Source organism: Amblyomma maculatum, chromosome 10 (genome assembly GCF_055883805.1).
Source record: "Amblyomma maculatum isolate TAMU_Amacu chromosome 10, ASM5588380v1, whole genome shotgun sequence".
Lineage (NCBI taxonomy): Eukaryota > Metazoa > Arthropoda > Arachnida > Ixodida > Ixodidae > Amblyomma > Amblyomma maculatum.
This window is the reverse complement of record NC_139353.1, coordinates 18,491,923-18,513,395: the sequence shown is the minus strand read 5'-3', so window position 1 is coordinate 18,513,395 and position 21,473 is coordinate 18,491,923. Positions and strand designations below refer to the sequence as shown.

The 21,473-nt window shown below is 43.6% G+C and overlaps 1 protein-coding gene across 1 annotated transcript in view; it reads left to right on the top strand.

Moving 5' to 3' along the window:
- The window catches only part of LOC146175735 (putative chitinase 10), a 37,747-nt gene that overhangs the window by 7,611 nt on the left and 8,663 nt on the right, over positions 1-21,473 (top strand). Inside the window, exons 6-15 of the mRNA XM_084581197.1 lie at positions 13-106; positions 3,878-4,054; positions 5,157-5,276; positions 7,299-8,046; positions 9,656-9,756; positions 12,243-12,316; positions 13,692-13,750; positions 17,643-17,843; positions 19,235-19,300; positions 20,686-20,954. Of these exons, the coding sequence (XP_084437323.1) occupies positions 13-106; positions 3,878-4,054; positions 5,157-5,276; positions 7,299-8,046; positions 9,656-9,756; positions 12,243-12,316; positions 13,692-13,750; positions 17,643-17,843; positions 19,235-19,300; positions 20,686-20,954 (1,909 nt within the window). The remainder of the gene's footprint in view (positions 1-12; positions 107-3,877; positions 4,055-5,156; positions 5,277-7,298; positions 8,047-9,655; positions 9,757-12,242; positions 12,317-13,691; positions 13,751-17,642; positions 17,844-19,234; positions 19,301-20,685; positions 20,955-21,473) is intronic.

The following is a 21,473-nucleotide window of genomic DNA, read 5'->3' as shown; positions in this document are numbered from 1 at the left end:
TTTCTGTTCCAGGGAGGTTAATTTCTTCATTGTTAAGACAAACGACTGTCTCGAGTTTCCAAAAGGCTCCGGATTGAATGTTACAAGAACTATGGACATGGCCGACGTAAGTATTGCAATTCCACTTGTTTAGTTGTACAAAGGTTATTGGTTTGTTTTATAGGGTGTAATACGTGTAAGCTACTCAGGCTATGAGGGACGAAGTAGTGCAAGGCTTCGAAAATTTCGGCCAACTGGGGTTCTTCAACGTGTTCTGGCATCGCTCAGCACAAAGATATCTGCCTTTCGCCTCCATTGAAAAGTGCCCAGGTAGCACATAAGGGGGGTCCAGTGGGTCCGATGTAGACAAGTAGGGCTTGGGTAACTATTATAATACCTGCATCGGTCGCCGATGAGCCTTCTCGAAAAGCCTGACCGTTCTACGAGCCACGTGCATGAGAATTTTCATGCAGGTGGGCTTGGGACAAGACGTTTAAACGTTTCGCCGTTTACCGGTGCTCACGATGCATTTTGCCAGAACTACAAAACTGATCCGCTCACAGTCCGGCCAAGGATTATCAGAGCTAGACATCATGCGCACTGGTAGCGTACTGTATAGTGCAGCTGGCCCTGTCCCTTGTTCAAATGCCTGACGGTGAAATGTCTGAGAATTTGGCAGCAGAGAAGATCACTTTGCCTCTTTTGGCACTTACGTTTTGTCTACCTAGAGCATATAAATAATGAATAATAGTCGCACTTCTTACCCTCCTCCTTGATAAAGACATGGCAATGCACGATCCGACTCGAGTGGCGACGGCGCAGCTTGCTCTAGTCCTTCCATGGGCAATGATATCGATATCTAAACAGACTCACTCATTACAAGAATATCTACTTAGATGTCCACATTGGCATGCTCATCAATATCGCGTGACTTAAGGAGCACCCTTATAAGTCAGAAGGTCTCATGAAACGGTGAGGTGCGGTGTACGGTACGCCACGGCACGATATCATGTGTGGTGGTATGATATGATAAGATATGATATGGTATAATATGATATGATATAATATGATATGATATGATATATGATATGATATGATATGATACGGTATGGTATGGTATGGTATGGTATGGTATGGTATGGTATGACTATGGCATGGTATACGGTATGGTACGGTAGGCCACGGCATGGAACTATATGGTATGATATGGTATTGCACTTGAATTGAATGGTTCTTATTTTATACATTAATTACAGGGAATGTTTGTGACATTGTCTGGATTCCTAGCTGAAAGCTAGTTGGGATTCATACAAATAATTACAACAATATTTTACATATGACTCTTAAAATTAACATACACATTTTAGATATTTCTTCTGTCTATTAAACATCCAATGTAAGTCATAACAATAAGCACACAAAACAAAAAATTCCCAAATTCAGAGCGGCCTGGTAAGACGGTACAAATAAACAGTAACATAGAACAAACAAAAAAGTGAAGCATGCTTTTTCTCTGCTTGAAATGTTTCTTAAAAATACCGGAAAGGTGTTACTTTGCCATATTTAATTTCGTAGGTTCCGAAGATTAGTCTCAACATAATTTACAACGCCATTTTGCCGTAGACGTTTTCTGACCTTCGGGAGATTGAAATTTCTATTCATAGCGCTGCGGGTACTTACAGGCACAGTGAACAGTGATGTGTGCAATTTTTAAGACATAATGTACTGTGAGTAGAGTCCTGTGTTGAATTAACGAAGTGGTAGTATATTCATCTGCTTAAAAACAAGATGCTGTGTGAGCGTTGTATTTAGACTGCGCAATTAATCTAATTGCCTTTCTTATAATACCACAAGTGGCGCCAAATAGGACCGGTAGGTGTTACACCAGAATTCAATGCAGTATGTCTACTGACTTCAATATCTTCAAAAACAAATAGCTCAAAGTGTTTCCTTATCAAAGTGCTGGCCTGGTGACATTCACACAATGTAAACGACGCTGAACCTAGCTTTTTACAAAGTGTCTGAATGTAGGGCTTCCAATGCAAATTATCAACAAAGATTACTCCTAAATAAGCGAGTGTTTCCTTATCAAAGTGCTGACCTGGTGAAATTTACACAAGGTAAATTACAAAGTGCCTGAATGTAAAGCTTCCAGTGCAAACTATCAAGAAAAATTACTCCTAGGTGAGTAATGTTTTACCCGGGTCACACAGCACTTCTCTAACGTCTTTACTGCTAAGGAGGTTTACTGCTCTAAAGGAGCGAAAGGAAAAAGGAGCAGCGGCGTAGCTGCACGGCAAGCGCCAAGATGAGGATAATTCAGGTAAACTCCGTGAGCACTTTCTGTCGACTGGCAAAATCACGTTAAATATATAAAGCAATTCGTCTCAAGCATCGCAGTATGAAATAAATAGTACATTAGCGAGAAAACACTGCCGAACGAAAAATGCAAAAACAACAAAAAGGCAACAAAGAAAGAGCAGTGCACGAGAGCAAAGCAAATCATGTGTATGTCAATGCGGCGGCTGAAAACAATCGAAGTCTTCTCACAACGCTCCTGTCTTTTTAAAGTTCATTGTAATGTAAAGCTAACCCCTGAATAATACATAATTGTGATTTCGAAAGTATATTTGCGTCAACGTTTTTTTCTTTGATCTTTCTCGCTGGCGCTCATGTTTGGGCTGCTCCTTTACACAGTTTAAAGGCCGCTGACGACCGGCTTTCCCACCATGGGCCTTTTTCGCAAAGGTCTCTAGGCTTTGCCGGGTAGCTGCGCGTAAACCGCCTTTGGAGCTAAAAATCTTAACTCCCAAGGCCTTACAAGTGCCCGTGTGGCAGGGGTATTATGTACATATCAATAGTTTTACCAAGCTACTATACAGCCGGCAGATATGAAGGTATTATTTTTCTAGAGCTCCTAATTACAATGCATTTTGTATTATTGATATTCACAAGTTTGTTGAAGCTGTGATATGGTTTGGTACGGTACGGTACGGTACGGTACGGTACGGTACGGTACGGTACAGTACGGCATGGTATGGTATGGTATGGTATGGTATGGTATGGTATGGTATGGTATGGTATGGTATGGTATGGTATGGTATGGTATGGTATGACAGGATACGGTATTCTAGCTATGCTAGGCTATTCTGTATGACTTTGTATGAAATTGAATGGTTTGGCAGGGTACATTATGCTATGCTATGGTATGGTTCGCAGGGTACGGTATGCTCTGGTATGATAGGGTATTGAATGGTATGGTATGGTATGGTATGGTGATAGGATAGTGGCAAAGGGTATTGAATGGTATGATTTGGTATTGAATGGTATGATAGGGTATAGAATAGAATGGTATTGAATGGAATGGTATGGAATGGATTGGTATGGAATGGTATTGATTGGTATTGAATGTTATGTTTGTTATGTTATGTTATGTTATGTTATGTTATGTTATGTTATGTTATGTTATGTTATGTTATGGTACGGTACGGTGTGGTATGGTATGTGGTGTGGCGTTTAACGCCCCGAAACTAAAAGTGGGCTTTTAAGGTATGCCGTAGCAGATGTACGGATTATTTTCGACCAGCTGGGATTCTGCAATGTGCGCTGTAATCGCACAGAGCACAGATCAACGTCCACGTCTTTCGCCACGGCATACGCCATTTATTAGGAGAATCCCAGGTGCTCTGCAGTTGCAAAAAGACGCCAGATTTGCATGCGAACGCAGAGAGCATCCGCTGTGGAGCGCTCAAGTAAGGAACTTGCCTGAGAAACGTCCCAGCCTTTTGATGGTATTGTGCACTACGTCTCAATAAAAACAGTATGACGTCGTCATAAACAGTTGCAGAGACTACGGTAGCGTTACACAACGGAATCTTATTGCCATTTCTCTTCACAGATTGACAGAGCTGAACTGGTTGTAAAGAGAGGCGCCGAACGTCTAAGGGTAGTGCTGGATATACCGTTATCCGGTAGCACTTATTCGGCTACAGGCTCGGGCTCTGGCTTGCACACCGTATTCAAGGGCCGTGCCGGGCCTTACACGAAGCAGCAGGGATTCCTATCGTCCTACGAGGTGAGAACGCAAGGTATCGTGTGGTCAGAAGACGGTCTTTTTGATATTCACCTAAAACTAGGCATTTACGCAACATAAATTTTTCAGCGCGGCTATTTCAACCCGAATGAGAGCCATTTCAGTGTAAAAAATGTCTATAGTCTGACTGACGCAACAAGATTTTGTCATTTGCCCAGAACATGTTTCAGTAAAACGACATATCGTTCAGTGATTAAAAAATAAACAAGGGTGGGTGTTTTAATTCATTAAAATTATTCATGAAGTATAATATGTTCAAACCATTAAAAGAGCTGGTTTATTCTGCGAAGAAGGTTAGTGTATATTAATTAAAAACTTGTATTTGGAATGTCTGACTCAAGCTTGTGAGGAACCGAAGGAGTACACCTACATGACATATAACCCAGGACAAGAGCCATTTGCGTTCGTGTACCCTTCTAACGAAGGCTCATTATGTTTTCTGCTATACCTGCGTTCCTCTTTCCGTCAGCACCCTCTTGCTAGACTAAATTTTTCTTTACCATCAGCTACAGACACCTAGTGAAAAATGTGGTGCTCCTTCATATTTTGGACCGACGTACAGTCATGAGCAATATGAGATGCAACCAATTTTTTGCACATGATTGCGAAAATGCTCGGTATTTCTCTATTAAATATGAGGATACCCTATGGATATTATGCATCTGGAGGAAACCTTGTTAGAATGAGCTTGTCCGAAATAATAGGGGAGTAAATAGTAAATGAATTCTAAAATTCTGTTCCATCTCATATCGCTCGCGACTACGTTTCCAATGAGAGGCACGTACATACGTGCCTTTTTATGAGAAGGTGATTATTTCTGCCTTTGTTTCGTGAGCACTGGTGCAGTCCATCGTGACAAGCAAGGAAGCTACGTTAGACTGTTTTACCGAAACGTTTCAAGTATTTAGGGGCCTCCAACACGTGGTCTTCTCTAGAATATAGCCGCTGATATAAAAGTCCGCCCTGTCATCCTGTCCTTACTTTTTTTTTTTCTATTGTATGTGCTCGCCTTTCATTAGCACGTATCTCCATCCATTGCGAGTTCTAGTGGGACATTTTTAATTATCATTGCGCAATCCTGCAGATATGCGACCAAATTCATAGCGGATGGACTCAAGAGCGGTCCGGAGAGGAGGCCTGCCCTTTCCTCCATCACGACCAAGAATATATCGCCTACGAAGACGAAGAAAGCCTCCGTCATAAGGTTAGGTACCTTAATTCCTAAAACAGAACAGAGAAACAGCTTGTATTTGTCGTACACTTATTTCATATTTACTGCTCTGTAAGGTTATTTGAAGCTACCAGCTAAGATCCTGGATATCAGCTTCCAGTAAAACACTTAGAAACCGCACGGTTTAAAATTTTTATTCTGTCTGTGTAGCGCGCGTGGGTTTTATCTGTTGAGGACACCCCTTCCATCAGTCTCAATATACCGTCGGCCACTTTCCTTAAAATGCCAAAAAACGAAGACAAGAAAAAAGCATGCGAGGGTAAGGGATGTAGTGAGAGCCCTCTGCTAGGCTGTACTGATTATTGCGAATCAACCTTTGTCCATTATCGGCTGCAGTGCATCTCAGTCCCAAGAAGCTGTGACCAGCTAGTTTTTATCCGCGGCGTATATTGTAGGCGGTAAATCTTAAGCGTACATATTTGCGATAAGCATTCTAGGGTGCCTAAGAAACCGATAACAACTGTTTAAAATAAAGATATTCCTTGAAGACGCTCGTTATCAGTCATATATAATCTAGTGAAGGGTACGCCCTCGAGACGCTACCCGCTTGTTTTCTTGTTTAATTATTTTGTTCATGACGGGTTTTTCTTTTGCGCGGTTGTTATATTTGCAATGATTACTTAATTTCCTCATCTGAATGATATGCATGTGTTTTTCTGCCAGGCTATTTTTATGTATGTTTTCTTGTTTAATTATTTTGTTCATGTTGGGTTTTCCTTTTCCGTGGTTGTTATATTTGCAATGATTGCTTAATATATTTTTGTATTTACACTGTTCATTGCTGCGTATTTTGCTGCTTTTTTAAGCACTATTATATGTATGTATATTTCTTCTGTACCCCCCTTACACAATGCCTACCTGGAGGCCTGTAAGGTATTGTAAATAAATAAACATGAGCGGAGCTATAGGTAGGATGAGAACGGTACGTGTTTGCATCAAAGTAACAACTACAAAACAATTGAACATGGAACGTTTTCACGACTCTGCCATCGAATTCGCTTCGCAGGGTTTGCTCGCAAGCTGCAGTACAGCCAAGCAGACGACGCTGGCTCCAGCATGACTGACGCGCATGCGCATTCCCTCTCCCGATTCTCGCTCTGCTTTGCTTCGGGGCCACTGTATTTGGAAATCGAAGCTAGAATGCTTTTAAAAAATTGGCCGACTGTACAGGTAGTGTCCACCCGTAAGAGGGCTATAATCCGCACTGAAACAATTCTTCTTCCATGTGTACAAGTAAAAACGTTAGCAATGGTTAAACTGGGAGGAACCGAACGTCGAGCGGAAGCTATTCGTGGTCATGCTTTAGGTTCTGCTCGGATGACGTTGCGAATTTCAAGCTCTGACGTACTCGGCGTCTGATCTATGACTGGCGAGAAAGAGACTAGGCAGCCTCTTTATACAGCGAAATCGCGCCATTTCTTGATGTCATGAATCACGCGATTCATTGACGCAGTGTTTGTCTAGATGACTTCACTTGATGTCAAGGACAACGGTCAAAATCAAAGCTCACGGTCAGGTGTCTACATGACTTTGGAGGTTAATTTCGAGGTTGGCTGATGGTCCGACTTCCGCACAGACATGCAGGTCGGATTTTGTACTGAGAGCTATCAGCCTAAAAGCGCGTTATTTTTTTTTCTCAACTGTTTTTCTCTAGACGGAGAATGTTTGCAAGACATTTGCGACATCAGTGTAGAATTGGCTAAGCATTCCTTCTAACAGGCTGTTTACTTTCATACTAAATAATTTTAGGATTTGTGTATGGACCAGAATGAAACTTTGTTTTTCTTGCTCTAACGTTCCCCAAGCAGAAGAAATCCGTATAGGGGCTTGATTGTAGAGGTTTTACAAAGCCTCCTGTATCAGGTCTCGTCTCGTAATTGGGTCATAATTCAGTTTTCGCACCCGTTCTATATAGTTGACTGAAATTAATTAATCTCGTAAAGTTCGTAAAGACGGGTCGCTCTTGAGTGTTTATTCTGTCGTGTCGTATTGCAGGCAAGAATGGTCATGGGAAGAGGATACCGTGGTGTGGCGATTAGGACCGTGGATCTGGATGATTACACTGGTTCTTGCTCCAGAAAGTCTCACCTCCTCAAGACTTTGCGCTCTAATTTTGACGCGGCGTCACCTGGCGTTGATTTCCCTTATGACCCTCCCAGCGCAGTATGGTGGGACGAAGACATGTTCAGCACCCCGAACCCCTACCGACGTTATTCAAAAGCTACGCCGAGCAAAGGCCCGACCTCGACATCATCCAAACCCATCACGACAACGCAAAGTCCGCAGGACAAAGTCCAAACCTTTGGGCCCAAATGGGGCAGTTTAGGTGGCTTCCGCCCTAGCAATGAGACAGAAAGATATTCCATCCAAGCCAACGCGACTACACTGGAAATGACGGCTACAATCTCATCCACGGAGGCGCCATCGTCACAAAGCTCACCGGATGGTCACACTTCATCGTTCCATGTAGAAAAACCATCCTCCGTAAGCGACCGGATATTAGGCGTAACCTCAGCGCAGCCCTATACGAAATCATCGATTCCTTCAGTGGATGAACCTAAGAAAAATAATGATATCTGCAAGGACATGAGCTCCAACAGCCTCTTGCCTCACGAGTCTGATTGCAGCATGTACTACCAATGTGTGCATTCAACGCCGCATGTAAAATCGTGCGCGCCAAACACGATATTTGATATTGAACGACAAATTTGCAACTGGCCGGCGCTGACCAATCGACCCGAATGCAAAATTTGAATTAAAAGCGCCTGTGATGATCACTTTCTCCGAAAAGTCCAATTTTGTATAACGAAATCAATAAAGAAAATTCGGTTCGCGTATCTTTGTTTTGTTGATATCACTGCACAATGGTTACGGGACAGTAACCACTGTATAACGTGAAATTCAGTGACGGGTGTTGAGGTATCTTGTTTTGATATTGCGCTGAGGTAAGAAATCTGAGAATGAAAAGCGCATAATCGTTTTATAGAGCACTCTTTTTGGTTTTCTGCGCGCGTTCCTTCAACTACCTCAAAGTTTCGGTCCGCCGTTCCAGGCACGTCCATCCTTCGGCAACGCATTTCACTGCAGCCGCGGCAGACCGTACTAAATTCTTTCTCTCCAACCTTCATTTTTACACGGCAAACATCTTTAAATATAGTGACCGTGGAAGCCATCCTTTGCGTTTGCACCTTCTTGTGCTCTCACTAAACTCTCTTTCTTCCGTGATAATCAATTTCCGCATGATGTCTCTGTCAACTGGTAACCGCCCTTCATTTTCGAATTCCTCCGCTCTCCATACCCTCCTCCTTCCACGGCAACCACCCGTCCAGTGGTTGCCATGTCAACCGCCCATTGTTTCATTAGGCCGACAGCTGACAGAAGTGCAACGCAAAGCAAACGACTTCTACTAGCGCTTTAAAACAACTATATTTGCTACCATACAAACAACCACCATAATAATGTTTTGCAACATGATGAGCTTCATCTGGGAAGATAATCAGAAAAGAGCTGCCTTGTTCCCTATGCCACTGTTCGTAGACAGGTGAGTTCAAAATGTTGGACTGACCGAAACACGGCAAATACATGGTTTCTATTCAAAAGCACCATAATATGTGAACTCTTAAATGCTGAGAATTTGTCTGAGCGAGTGCTGCTAAACGTGGCCAAGGTTAATCTTCAAACGCGTGAACTAAGCGTTTATTTCCTCGCTGTAGTACGTCATCACGCAGTCGCTAACAATGTTCGTCAAACTTTTGGGCACCGCATCATTCGTTCTCGGAATAATAACACTAATCATAATAATATTAATAATAATAATAATTGGTTCACAGGAAAGGAAAGGCGCAGTATCTGTCACACTTGTTCTGTGGACACCTGAACCACGCCGTAGGGAGAAGGAGGAAGGTGGAAGTGAAAGCGGAAAGAGAGAAAGGGGTGCCATAGTGAAGGGCTCCGGAGTAATTTCGACCACCTGGGGATCTTTAACGTGCACTGACATCGAACAGCACACGGATGCCACTTCGTTTCACCTCTATTGAAACGGACCTGTTGGCGGTCGGGTTCGAATCCGGATACTTCGGCACAGTTGTCAGGCGTCTTAAAACTGTACCACCGCGGCGGGGCAATTCTCGGTAAAGAGGTAGGCGTTTTCTAATCAGCAAAAAAAACAGGCTACTCTATTACACTGCCCTCTGAGGCAGTCGCACGATTTATCAATTATCATCAGGACAATACTTGGTGCGGCACAGTGCTCGGGAAAGATAAATCGGACCTTTCTCTTCGGTTGTGTAAGACCGGAAGAGGGGCGGAAGCATTGGCGCAAGAGGGACAAAGTTTTAACCTGCCAATCGCAGGCTCCAGGGACGCACTCTTAGCTTTGCACTACGGTGTCACGATCGTCCAGTATAGGAAACACCTGAGTGAACTGACACTCACCGTTGACCTCGCGACCAAGGTATCCGTTTATATCGCTTGAACGGTTCTCTGAACCGATAGATATTTTTGATTCTGTTGAATCTCCGATATCGTTGTAGTAAGGAATTGTTGAAGAGAAATCCTTTCAGTAATACGTGGTTATACATTAGCTGGCTTGACTGCATCGGCGTTATGATCCCGGACAGCTTTGCATGGCTCTGCAGTGAAGGCTCAGCAGAAAAGGGCAGGAGATGGGCGTTTGTCACTATGCGGTGTATTGTATGGATGAAGAGGGGGAAAAGCTTTAATGCAGCACAGTGTTAAAATATTGTTCGGTTAGGGTGACGGTAAGGTAATGGAGGGAGTTGAAAAACAATGTGGAGTCGCTAAAGGACAGGTACAAAAGCCCATCTCCTTTGTTTTCTGCCTTGTGCGCAGAAAGTTGTCCGCGACAATATTGACTGCAATATTTATTTTTTAACTAAAACGCGTGAATCTCGCTACCTATCAAGATCATCTAACATTTAAGTCTGCTTCGTGTAGGCGTCCACCTATAGGAGTCAGGCAGATATTGCACTTTTCTTATCCCAGAAACAAATCAACAAACTAATTTTAGATTAGCTTACATGGTTTAACATGCCAAAGCAATTCAGGGTATGAGAGACGCCGTGGTGAAGAGCTCTCAACATTTCGACCTCCTGGGGCTCTTTAACCTGCGTTGACACCTGATAGTGTACGGGAGTCTCGCAAACTCAGTGGAAATTGCAAAATAGTGTGTATAGAAAAGGAAAGCACATTCTTCTGCGGTGCCGTATGGGAGGGGAAAAAGGTATGAGGTAAAGGGAGTAATAGATACCGTAGTGGAAGGCTCCACCATTTACGGACTTTTAAGCGTACTGAGACCACTGTGCCAGTTTCTCAATACTAAACTGCCAAGCAAAATTAAACCATACCAAGCAGTGCTTTCGCACGTCTTCGCACATTACTCGGTTTAGGGGAAGTTAAACACCAACTAATTTTTCAACAAGAGTTCGTCGCAAGGTAGAGTGACTGCTAGTCATATATTTCATGAGCTTATTGATAACAGGAAGCAGTAAAATGCATGGTATTAATGTTTACTAACTATTGAAAGTGTTGACAGGACAAATTTAACGGCAAAACAAAGTAGCAATATTTAATTTATTTTACCATTACCTGACATTACAAGCCTAACCATGTATGTGTTATAACTGTTCAACCAGCAACTGCATCCTTACAACCATAAAGCATTAGACATTAACTTACGCATTTAAGTGAATGAAGTCATTTTCGCATACACCCTCTACAATCTCGTCACCGCTTCTCACATTCGTTTCTAGGCGCTTATGATGTGTCTGTGAGGTGTGTCGATTTTAGCGTATTGACGACATTGAAAACATTCGTGCGATAACACCTTGACACCAGTGACTGCAATCAATAGTCCAGGTGAGTATGTTAGTAAAGCCACCTAGTACATCTATTCAATTTCGCGATGCTCTTTTTTCTTAACCCTGCCGTAAAAAAATGGACCTAGTCTACTATTGTTTTAGGGTTCGTGTCTTTTAGGTTATACGTTTCAGTCAATTTTCTTCCATGTGATGTGCGTATATTAACGCCTGTCTCCGTGCAGAAGCATGCTTCTTCGTTCAATGTTTAGTGATAGTCTAATATTTATTCATAAGGTTATGCACACTGTTTATGGGATGCTTTCTACCTAATACCTTAATCCAAGCTTTCATATTACACAAAACAACTTCTAAGGATTACATAGGGCACCAAGTAGAAGAACTAATGGTCAAATTCTTGCTCTCCCAGTGCCTGGTACTGAGCTGTCAAGCGGAGCAGACATCCTGACGCGCGCTGTTTTTGAGGCGAAATCCTCGTTAGTGGTGACAGGAATTGTGCGTCCGCGGAGAGTGGAAGGTTTTATGCCGGCATTGTCGAGAAAGGATTGATGAGTAAAAAAATGGCTGTATAAAGTAGAGGGTGAAAACATGTGTTTGTGTGGAAAATTTTATTGATGTGGAGTAAACAGTTAATTAATTAGAGCCAAAAACGTCAACTTGACGTCAAAATGTCCAAGGACGTCGATATAGTGTGCAGACGTCAAGACTGTCACGAACGTCGATTCTGTGCAAAATATGTCAAAACTGTGCAAAACAAAAGAAATGCAAGAACCTCGCAAAAGCATTTCAAAGCTTTAATTTCGAGCCTCGTCATTGCATTAAAGCATCGAAAACAGTCAGTCAAGATCGAGTAAAAGAGGGGGAAAATTAGCAAACGGAAACAAATAATGAAAACATAAAGAGAAAAAAGCAACCAAAAGATAAAAAGTAGAAAAAGTACAAAATATAAAAAAGCAGCAAATTAATGAAAAAGCAGTGATAGCGAATAGACGCAAGAAAGGCTTTCGCCCTGACGCACTTAAGAGAGATCTAAGTGTCTCCAACGAATTTCTACGCTGTCACTGATTTTAAATAAGGAAAATGCCATTTTTTGTGCTTATAGTGCGTTTTATCAAAGGTCGCAGTTACCGTGGCAGCAGAAGTTGAATACGAGGCACTGTACCTTGTGTCCGTCCGGTCGGACGCAACAGCCTTAATAAGCTACGCACGTAATTTCAATCAGTTCTCGGCGAGTGGACACTCACTAGAGCTCTTAACAGGTTGCGACATGCGCAAGCGGCCCTTGAAGCAGTTTTAGAGCGTAAACTCCACTAATCAATGTGAAACTTCGGATTTCCCCTCGCTGAGTCTGCTTGATCTTTATTTGGTCAGTCGATCGAATTAAGCACAGGCGTCCACGGAAAAGTGAGGCAGGGACTGCACCTAGTATCCTTTCCCCAGGAACCTACGTAAACAAAAAATACTTAAACCAGTCGGAATGAAAATGGTGTGTAACATGTGCTATCCCGTCTACTCTTAAGGCGAAACTTGAGCGTCTGCCTAATTCAAACCGTGTACAACCTTGGGAAACCATGCAAAGCCATGCTTGACAGAGCTTTAGCTCGCATAACTAGGTTCAACTTCAGACGGCATTCTTAGCGCAAAAAAACTCACACGCACACGAGAGAAAAGGAGGGACACGGGACAAGCGCTTGCCCGTGTCCCTCCTTTTCTCTCGTGTGCTGTGTGAGTTTTTTTGCGCTAAGAATGCCGTCTGAAGCTGAAAACCATCTAGCCCGTCTAAAAGTACTCCTAAACTAGGTTCAAGCCATCCTTGATTTCGTGCCATTTTTCCGCGCATATCGCAGTAAAATACAATGTACAATGATATTTTGAAGAACAGCACGACTTGCCCATGGACAGAAGGAAGACATACACGGACAAGGGCAGCGACACGGACGGCGACTTGGACAAGGACAGAAGTCATACACTGCAGCGCCTGTCCGTTTATGTCTTCCTTCTGTCCTTCGGCAAGTCGCGCTGTTCTTCAAAATGGCATACCAACTCACCCAAGCATCAGTTCTAACAATGATGTTGCGACAAAAGCATCCTGACTTGCGTGGTTGGTGTGTAAGCGAAGGGCATATTCACCCAGAGATAGCGACTACTTTACAGGCTCTGACATCACAAGGCTTCCGCTTATCACAGCTTATGTGAGCAGTGTTTGATAAGCGCGTACAATAGAATCATGCTGCTAAGGCAGATGCCAGCAGCTTGGGATAATCGAATACAAAATTTTCTCCACGAGGTTTTCTCTGTCCAACATAGCGATGCGCTAATACGCCACCCCCCTTCAAAGTGTCCCCCTTTCGCAGCTTTTGCATTGTGCAACAGTACCTTGCGATGATACTCAGCAGGCAAGATATGCTCTTCTCATCACTTGAAGCGTGAACATAGCACTGAGGTGGGAAGCCTTATTTCATTTCATTTTATTAAAGCTGAAAGTAGGTTTTAGATATTTTTTTATCGCAAGAGTACTGAAAGGTGTTATGTTCCTCTCTTTCCGTTCCAGCAATTCGGTTATGGCTCTTAGGATCAGCGTGGTTGCATCTTGGGTCCTTTTCAGTCAAAGTAAGTTTTGTATTGTGAGCTATGCTGAGAATTTCCGTAAGGAAAGGTGTGAGCTATGAATCATGCTGTATAGTTAGGGGCTTCAGTGTGTCAGTGTCTTTTCTGACTACATGCATCGATGCATTTTGACGTTAAAAATTACTTATGACAATTTTCGTCCATAACGGGCTTTCTGAAAGGGTGGGAGATTAGCTAAGTGGAACCAATCACACTATTCTGGACAGCGAGCCATCTTATAAGATGCAGTGCAAGTGGGCCCGCCTGTACGCGCACTCGGAGTCAGTGAAGTGCAGCTAAACATACTGAAGCTGTCGCTAGCGTCACGCCATTACAGGCGTACAAGGTGCAGATTTTGTACAGAGCAGAGGTCAATAGGCTGCGTCTTCTGTGTCTGTTATTCTTACCACATGCGCTAACTAGTGCTTATCAAGGACATCTCGGTACATAAATTTAATAATGGCTTCAAGAAATGAAAAACGTGCATTTTGGAGTAGAGTTGTGCACTATGAGACTGAAAAGCTCTGAAAAACGAGTGGATGCTAAAAAAAACTTTCAAGAACAATTTGGAGGTCATGGTTTCAGAACACAAAAGTAACCCCTTATGCTCTCTATGGTGTTAGTGGCTGTTAGCTCGCTTCGTGTGTGGGTCGTAACGAACGCCTCATTTTCCCTACCATTGTTTACTAACTGAGCTAACGGTAACCTCAAATCTGGCAGCCTTAAGCCGCGTTCAGACTACGTGCGCAACGCACGTATCGTTCGTAAGGATCGCAAGCGTAAAAGCAAGAAACGTAACGTGTCTGTTCAGACTGCTGTCGCATTGAGCGTAAGATGCGTAACGTCCGCACCGAGCGTGGGCGTAAATGTCGGAGGACCCGCGACTTTTACGACTAGCACAGATACGTCTGTTACGCGCGACCAATGCGCACAGCCGTTTCGGTTTTCCCTTTCCGGTCACGGGGCTTCCGGTCCTCCCAGATTTCGCGCGCAAACCACTAGTAGGCGACATCATCCAACGCTCCTACTCTGCTGCAGTGTCTCGGCTCGCCGGTGTTATTGGTGTTGTGTCGGTGATTGTGTCTGTCCGCAGCTTGATCATGTGCAGTGCGGAATCTTCGCTGTGGAATTATCAGCCTCTCATAAAAAAAGTTCGGCAGAGGCCGGCTCTCTACTACGAGTAGCTGAAATCGCACATAGAGAAGTGCAAAACCATGCCTGGCTGCAAATTGCCAGTGCGCTGAGTCAAAGCAGTAAGTGGTTTATCAATCCGTTTTTTTTTTTTTTTTCATGTGCGAACAAGCTCTCAACAAGCAAATGTTTCCTCTAGTTTAGAAAAGTGAGGTTATGGAGGCGGGGGATGCCCGCTTCATCCCCGTGCATTCTCGCATCCCATCGGCTCCGTTGACAAGTGAGGAAACAGTTGGCCTGCAGCGAAAGGCCGATGCGGGGCGGCTTTGCGGTCGAGAACGGAGCTGGCGCGGACTCGTCGAAGTTTGAAAGAAGCTCACCGTAAAAGAGAAAAAGAAAACAGCATTTTCTGAGGGTACACGAGGTTCCGCGGACGTTTCCGTGCCTGCCGCGCGCCCCGGCTCATTGTTTGGAGTCAGTAGTACGGCCTTTGAGTCACCGCCCCGGCCCGTCTCCAAGATCGCTCCGGGGCACTGGTAAAATCGCAAGCAGGGATGCAGGCGGACCGTACACCTGTTTGGTGCGAGAGAGTGCGATCACGGGACAGCGAGCAGGAGTGCGCGGTACGTCGACAATGAGAGCGGGCGCGTGAAGAAATGTGCGAAGGAGTGAGCGGTGCGTCAGCATGGTGAGCGGACATTTGAAAACTGTGTGCGAACGTGCGTGTGCGATGTGCGAAACGAAGAAGTGTATTTGTAATCGAGTGGTTAATTGTTAATATACCCATTGTTCTTTTTCGTATTTTATTTGTGTGTCCAGTTTTTCCCTTCACATTTCATTTTGAGCTTGAAGAGCCCTGACCTCCGCTATCAGCCGCTCGCTAACCGGCGAAATGTTGAGAGCGGCGATTGGCCGGTCGTAAAGAACGCATCTCACCGAACGGCCCAGTGTGAACATGCGCGGTCGCAAGCTACGTAAACGGGGGTTCCAGCCGCTATGCGCACTGCGATAAATACGATACTCACGGCTTCTACCCTCCCCGTTAGGCCATCTTCTACGTAACACTCTTGGTGTCACAGGACGTTCCACGTCCGCCGCTACAGACGAGGATGGCGCTGGCGAACACTCTTAAGAATGCGTTACACCCGCTATAAATACCTCAGAAAGTGGAATATTGAACAGCCGCCGTATAGCTCAGTCGGTGGAGCACCGTTCGTGAAATTCGAGGTCGTGGGTTGTGATTTGACAAGTGGCAGATGGTTGTTTTTTTAATTCTGCATTCAATCTTTTATATACATGATTACATTATAACTTCACATTGATCAACACAAAAAAAAAAACCCTACGCTTTCCTTTGCGCCAATGGCTGTTGGCTCCCTTTATATCCATCTCATAAAGAGAGCCGTCTCATTTACTCTACGTTTTGTTTTCTCGAACACGGACCATTTTCATTATGAACTTAGAGACAGAGTAGTAGCCTATGTATGTTGGAAGTAAGTGTTGCTTTGCAGTAATACGGGTTTCTGGAGTTGCCGCTATATCTCTTTTCCATGTTCCGCATATCTGGGCGATAATTGGCCTATTACTTTTCTTATAAACGGACCATGAATCCTTCACTTGGTGCACTCTACACGATAAATGCATGAATTCCGGCACACTTTCGAAAACCTTTCTTTATTATTCATGTGCGCGATGTGTGTGAGATCTTATTGTTGGTGTTCTCCAGAACATCTTGCTTAACCCTCAATAGCCTGCACACTCAATGCAGTGCTTGCTCAACAAAACCCAGTAGTCTTCGTTTTTGCTAGCAAACGAAAATATCATCGCGACATAGCACTAACCGCAACTCTCTACAAAATTTCTCAAAGGAAAGTCAACTTTTCTGCTACCAGAAGCACACTCGTAGCACAAGCAGGCATAAAATATTTTAAATATTCCTACTCCTTCATTATGGTCCCATCAGTGTCTAAGCACGCCTTTGTCGTTTTATTATCGTTCTCAATTAAACCTAATCTGCTAAAATAATTGCAAACGAATTGTATTTTTCTGACAAAAAGCTTATTATTTCTTACAAGTTTTTGCGTTATAATGGCCAGTAAAGACGAAATCCGCACGTTCAGAATTTCAGAACATTATCAATTCAGAAGTATTACGTGGTGCCATGACAAGCGATGAAACACGGCAACACAACAGAAACAGAACAACGTGATGACATGGCGATGAAATATGCTTTTAATGGCCAGCGGGCCTAGCGCGAGCACTCCACCCCACGCCACTGCCCACTTCATCGTCTTCGAAGCAATATATTATCGCAGGGGCTGTGAGAATGGAGAGTACTGTAAACAACAGACGATCGCACTGGCGCACAGCTCAAGTTTTTTATTGGGCGTACGTTTTCTCATACCCAAAAACGAGCTCCACTGATACGAACGAAACGAAAGAAACACGAAGAAGTAAAAATCAACCAGCAGAACGTCATTCACGTATTCAATGTTCTGTGATGACTTTCCCACGGAACTTATAAGCGGCATGGAAAGCGATGGTCGGCCTCACTGGCCTTTCCTTAAAAATATTCCGAAACGTAACAAGCCTTCCCTGTCTAGCCAACTGCATGTTTCTATAAACAGTGGTCTGTTAGAATTAACTGAACACCGCCTCTTTGCCAAGTGGCAACGCCAATCCCGAATACCGGGGCTGAATTTTTCATAAGAGATTGACTTCGTCTATATTTTGCGGGTTTTTTTTTTTTTTTTTTTTTTTTCAGCAGCTTTCGCATCGGCTCAGAATAAGCCCAACTACTACACACTCTGCTTCTGGGACGCATTCTCGCGGTGGCGGAACCCACCTTACAACTTTAGCATCAACGACATCCCTGCCGAACTCTGCAGCGCTGTGGTCTACTCCCATGTAACCATCGACGGCAAGACCGGCTGGATTAGGCTCACCAACCAGGAACTGCAACTGGGTAAATGACAACGTTCTGCACTATATTGCAAAAGTAAAATCAGTCTTGAATTTGACCTCAGTATCTATGGCTCACTGTCACGTGCAACTTAATGCTGCTCGGAAAATGCATATTAGGGACAGGTGCGAGCCACGATTGCCCAAGTGAACTCATGTCCTCAACGGTCGTTAGCAGTCCCAGCACGCACCAGCTTAACAATTAGACACCACAGAGTGGCAACTGTTATTCATGTCCGAAAGAAAACATGGCTTATAAAACGACCTGGTAGGTAGGTGGCATTTGGTTGCGCTGACTTCTGTAAACGGCGATCTTAATTTATGTGGGGATTGTCTCATATACACGTCGACTTACATCGGCTTGACCATGAAACTGACATTCACGGAAAAGCGGAAAAGCATTTTATTTTATCTATAAGCACCGCAGTGGTCGTATTGTTTGGCAAGACGATAGCGCACGCGCGTGCACTCTCAGAGTGTCCAACACGATAGAGGGTTCAAGCAAAATACTGTAGCAACTAGTCACTTGTTCTTTTTCTGGTGAAGGGTTGGGCACAAATGTTTAACTCAGCGGGCTTCACAATATCTCACGAAGAAAATTAATTACTATATGAAATTAGGTCAATGAAAGTGACAGTTGCATAAGGTTATCACGTTTGATTCCAAACAAAAAAAACGTTTTCACTATAAAAACAAAGAACAAAGTGTCAGAAGTGATCGCAGACAAATATATTCGGAAGGAAATGTAATTCCCAACTGTTCATCATCAGAGGTAGTTACCGCCAAATTCCGCACTATCTACGCTAGCAGAATCCAGGAAAGAGTGACATCTAAGGAGGGAGAACTGAACAAGGGTAAATAGGGTACGCCTCACTTCGCAGATGAGCCAACGTTTCGACAAGTGGACTTGTCTTCGTCTGGGCAGTCCACTTGTCGAAACGTTGGCTCATCTGAGAACTGAGGCGTACCCCATTTACCCTTGTTCAGTTCTTTATACCATGCAAACCATCTTCTTCATTTCGTTCTACCTGGATCTAAGGAGGGAGTACTCGTAATAAACGTGATGAGCGAATTCTCAGAGGTTTGGCAATCTTGTACACACATTTTCAACAATTTGAAACTGCTTGCATTGAAGACAAATGTCATTGAATAACATAGTTTTTAAGTATCCAGTGCGCATAATTTGGTAATACTGTGCAAGTGGCTTCATTTAAACCTGTCTTTGTGATCATATCAGCAGGATGTCATATGTATGTCGTATGGACACGGGCAGACAAGTATTTCAATCAAAACAGTTAATAACAGATAACCACTGTAAAACGTGTTGAATCATCGGGATAGCATTTCAAGAGTCAATGTTACCAACGAGCATGACAACCCCATTTTTCTGTTCAGATCCAGAGGCAAAAGCGGCTGCCAATTCCTTTATCTTCAATCCGATATGGCTTCTACCACCGAATCGTAAGTCACCATTCCCTAAATACTTTTTTAACAGCAGCACTCATTTTGAAGTGTTCAGGTGTCGTTGTTCAACGCTGAGGTTCACTGAGGATTACTCTGCACTGTTTTACGGCTCTCCACCCACACCCCGTCCACCAACTCCAATCCCCGTCCTTCTTTGCATGCGATGTATTACCTACAGGCTCATACCACCTTCTTGTTTTGTTTTGGTTTTGTTGTTCACATAAAAAAGTACTTGACCAGAGTTTGTCAATTATCATCAAGATTCAAGAGCATTCAACTTTGCCGCAAGTTTAATGCCCTCAGGAAGAGACTCAATAGCATTTTGTTTTTGAAAGACCTCCATAATCTCATTGTGCACAGTCGCCAGCAAAAGTTCACAGGGTGCATGCTCTCAGTAAAATATTTACTACAGCGCTGCCGCACGGCACAGTCGCCTGGTGCTGATGAAATGGGAATTAGTGTGAACGTCGTGTTTACTTGGAGCCATTTCAATCTAGTGGCTCCCGCAAATGCGCCGAAATATTTTTATTTCCCCTGCATACCTGCATGCTGCAAAATTTTGCAGCCAACGATGCCTACTGGGCATCCTCAGTCTCGATGTTCCAGACGCGTATTTCCGACCTTTACACTGTAAAATGTCCCGAGTCATCTGAGAGTGTTCCAACCGGCGATTATGGATCTAAATGACCTTATAATGCTGCCTAAAAGGTATAATACACGCGGGCGATACTGTAAATTCTTTGCTCACCGGTAGTTCTTGTCTGAAATTATAAAAATGATGTAAAAAGTTTCTTTAGTAGCTCAGAAAGCAATTATCTCTTAAAAGCACCTCGATTTTTTTACCTAAAAAGCAACGCATCTGAATTTACAAACGAACAATAACTTGCACGGTGTAAACTGAAAAAAAGAGGTAAAATTAGAGGCGAAAATTATATTCCCAAAATAGCAGAGCTCTAGCCGATTTACTCACACAGATGACGATGTTCGCGGGATACTAATTATGTTTTTACGAGTTCTGAGAGTCTATTTTTTTCTGCTAAGTGGCAAAGTCGACACCTTGCACTATACCACTTACAGTTCGTTCGAAGAGACACGTTACAACTACTGTGTGCCTCGCCAAAGTAGTTTTTTGTCATTGATTGATTGATTGATTGATTGATTGATTGATTGATTGATTGATTGATTGATTGATTGATTGATTGATTGATTGATTGATTGATTGATTGATTGATTGATTGATTGATTGATTGATTGATTGATTGATTGTGCGATTGATTGATTGTGCGATTGATTGATTGTGCGATATCTGAAAGCAGGCAAAACATTTCGAGAAATCGTCCCGCTTCCCCTTATTCCTTCTCAGTTTTCCTTTCGTTTGACAGGAGCTTTCGCCCAACTGAGAGAACTCAAGAAACGCAATCCAAAGTTGAAGCTCCTGCTGGCCGTGGGCGGCCCTCAGGACCCCGTGGAGAAGTACTGGCAGCTGTTCCCTAAAGTGCACATCTGGAAGGACATGACATTGAGCCTGGCGCAATGGCTCAGGACGTACGAATTCGACGGTGTCGTCCTAGACTTTTTTTCCGGTCCCACGACGATCCAAGACTCGGTGAAGACCTGGGACCAAGCACGCTACATCCACCCGTTTGTACGGGTAAGTATGTCTTCCGCGTCAAGCTTAACCATCAGCGGTACAAGCAAGCATTAATTATTAATATTTACAATGTTCTTTACGAGCGAAATTATTACAGCAGGAGCGCTAATCAAGCATGCTGGTACATCTAAGTGGAAAAAAATCTCACAAGTTTCAGCAGTAGCGACGTGAGTAGAAACGAAAATCCCTGCATTACCAACAAACGCTGAAAGACTCTTGAACGCATGGTAGGTAATGGTCCTCAATAGCATGCCGATAGCAGGTATACTAAAGGACAAAGGTTTTGGCGAGGGGGGGGGGGGGGGGGAGATGAATCTGTGATGTAATCAGAAGATGAAGAACAGCGCAGTGATGATGTAAGTTTAGAAACTAGTCTGAATGCCACAGTGGTGAAGATCGGATTAGTTTTCGAAAATAGTCGGTGAAATATCCTCATGCAGTAGAAAACCATGACTGTTCAATGAGCGACGTTGAGCTCAAGTATGCAACCACACAATGAGTCTCTCAAACCGCTTCGTA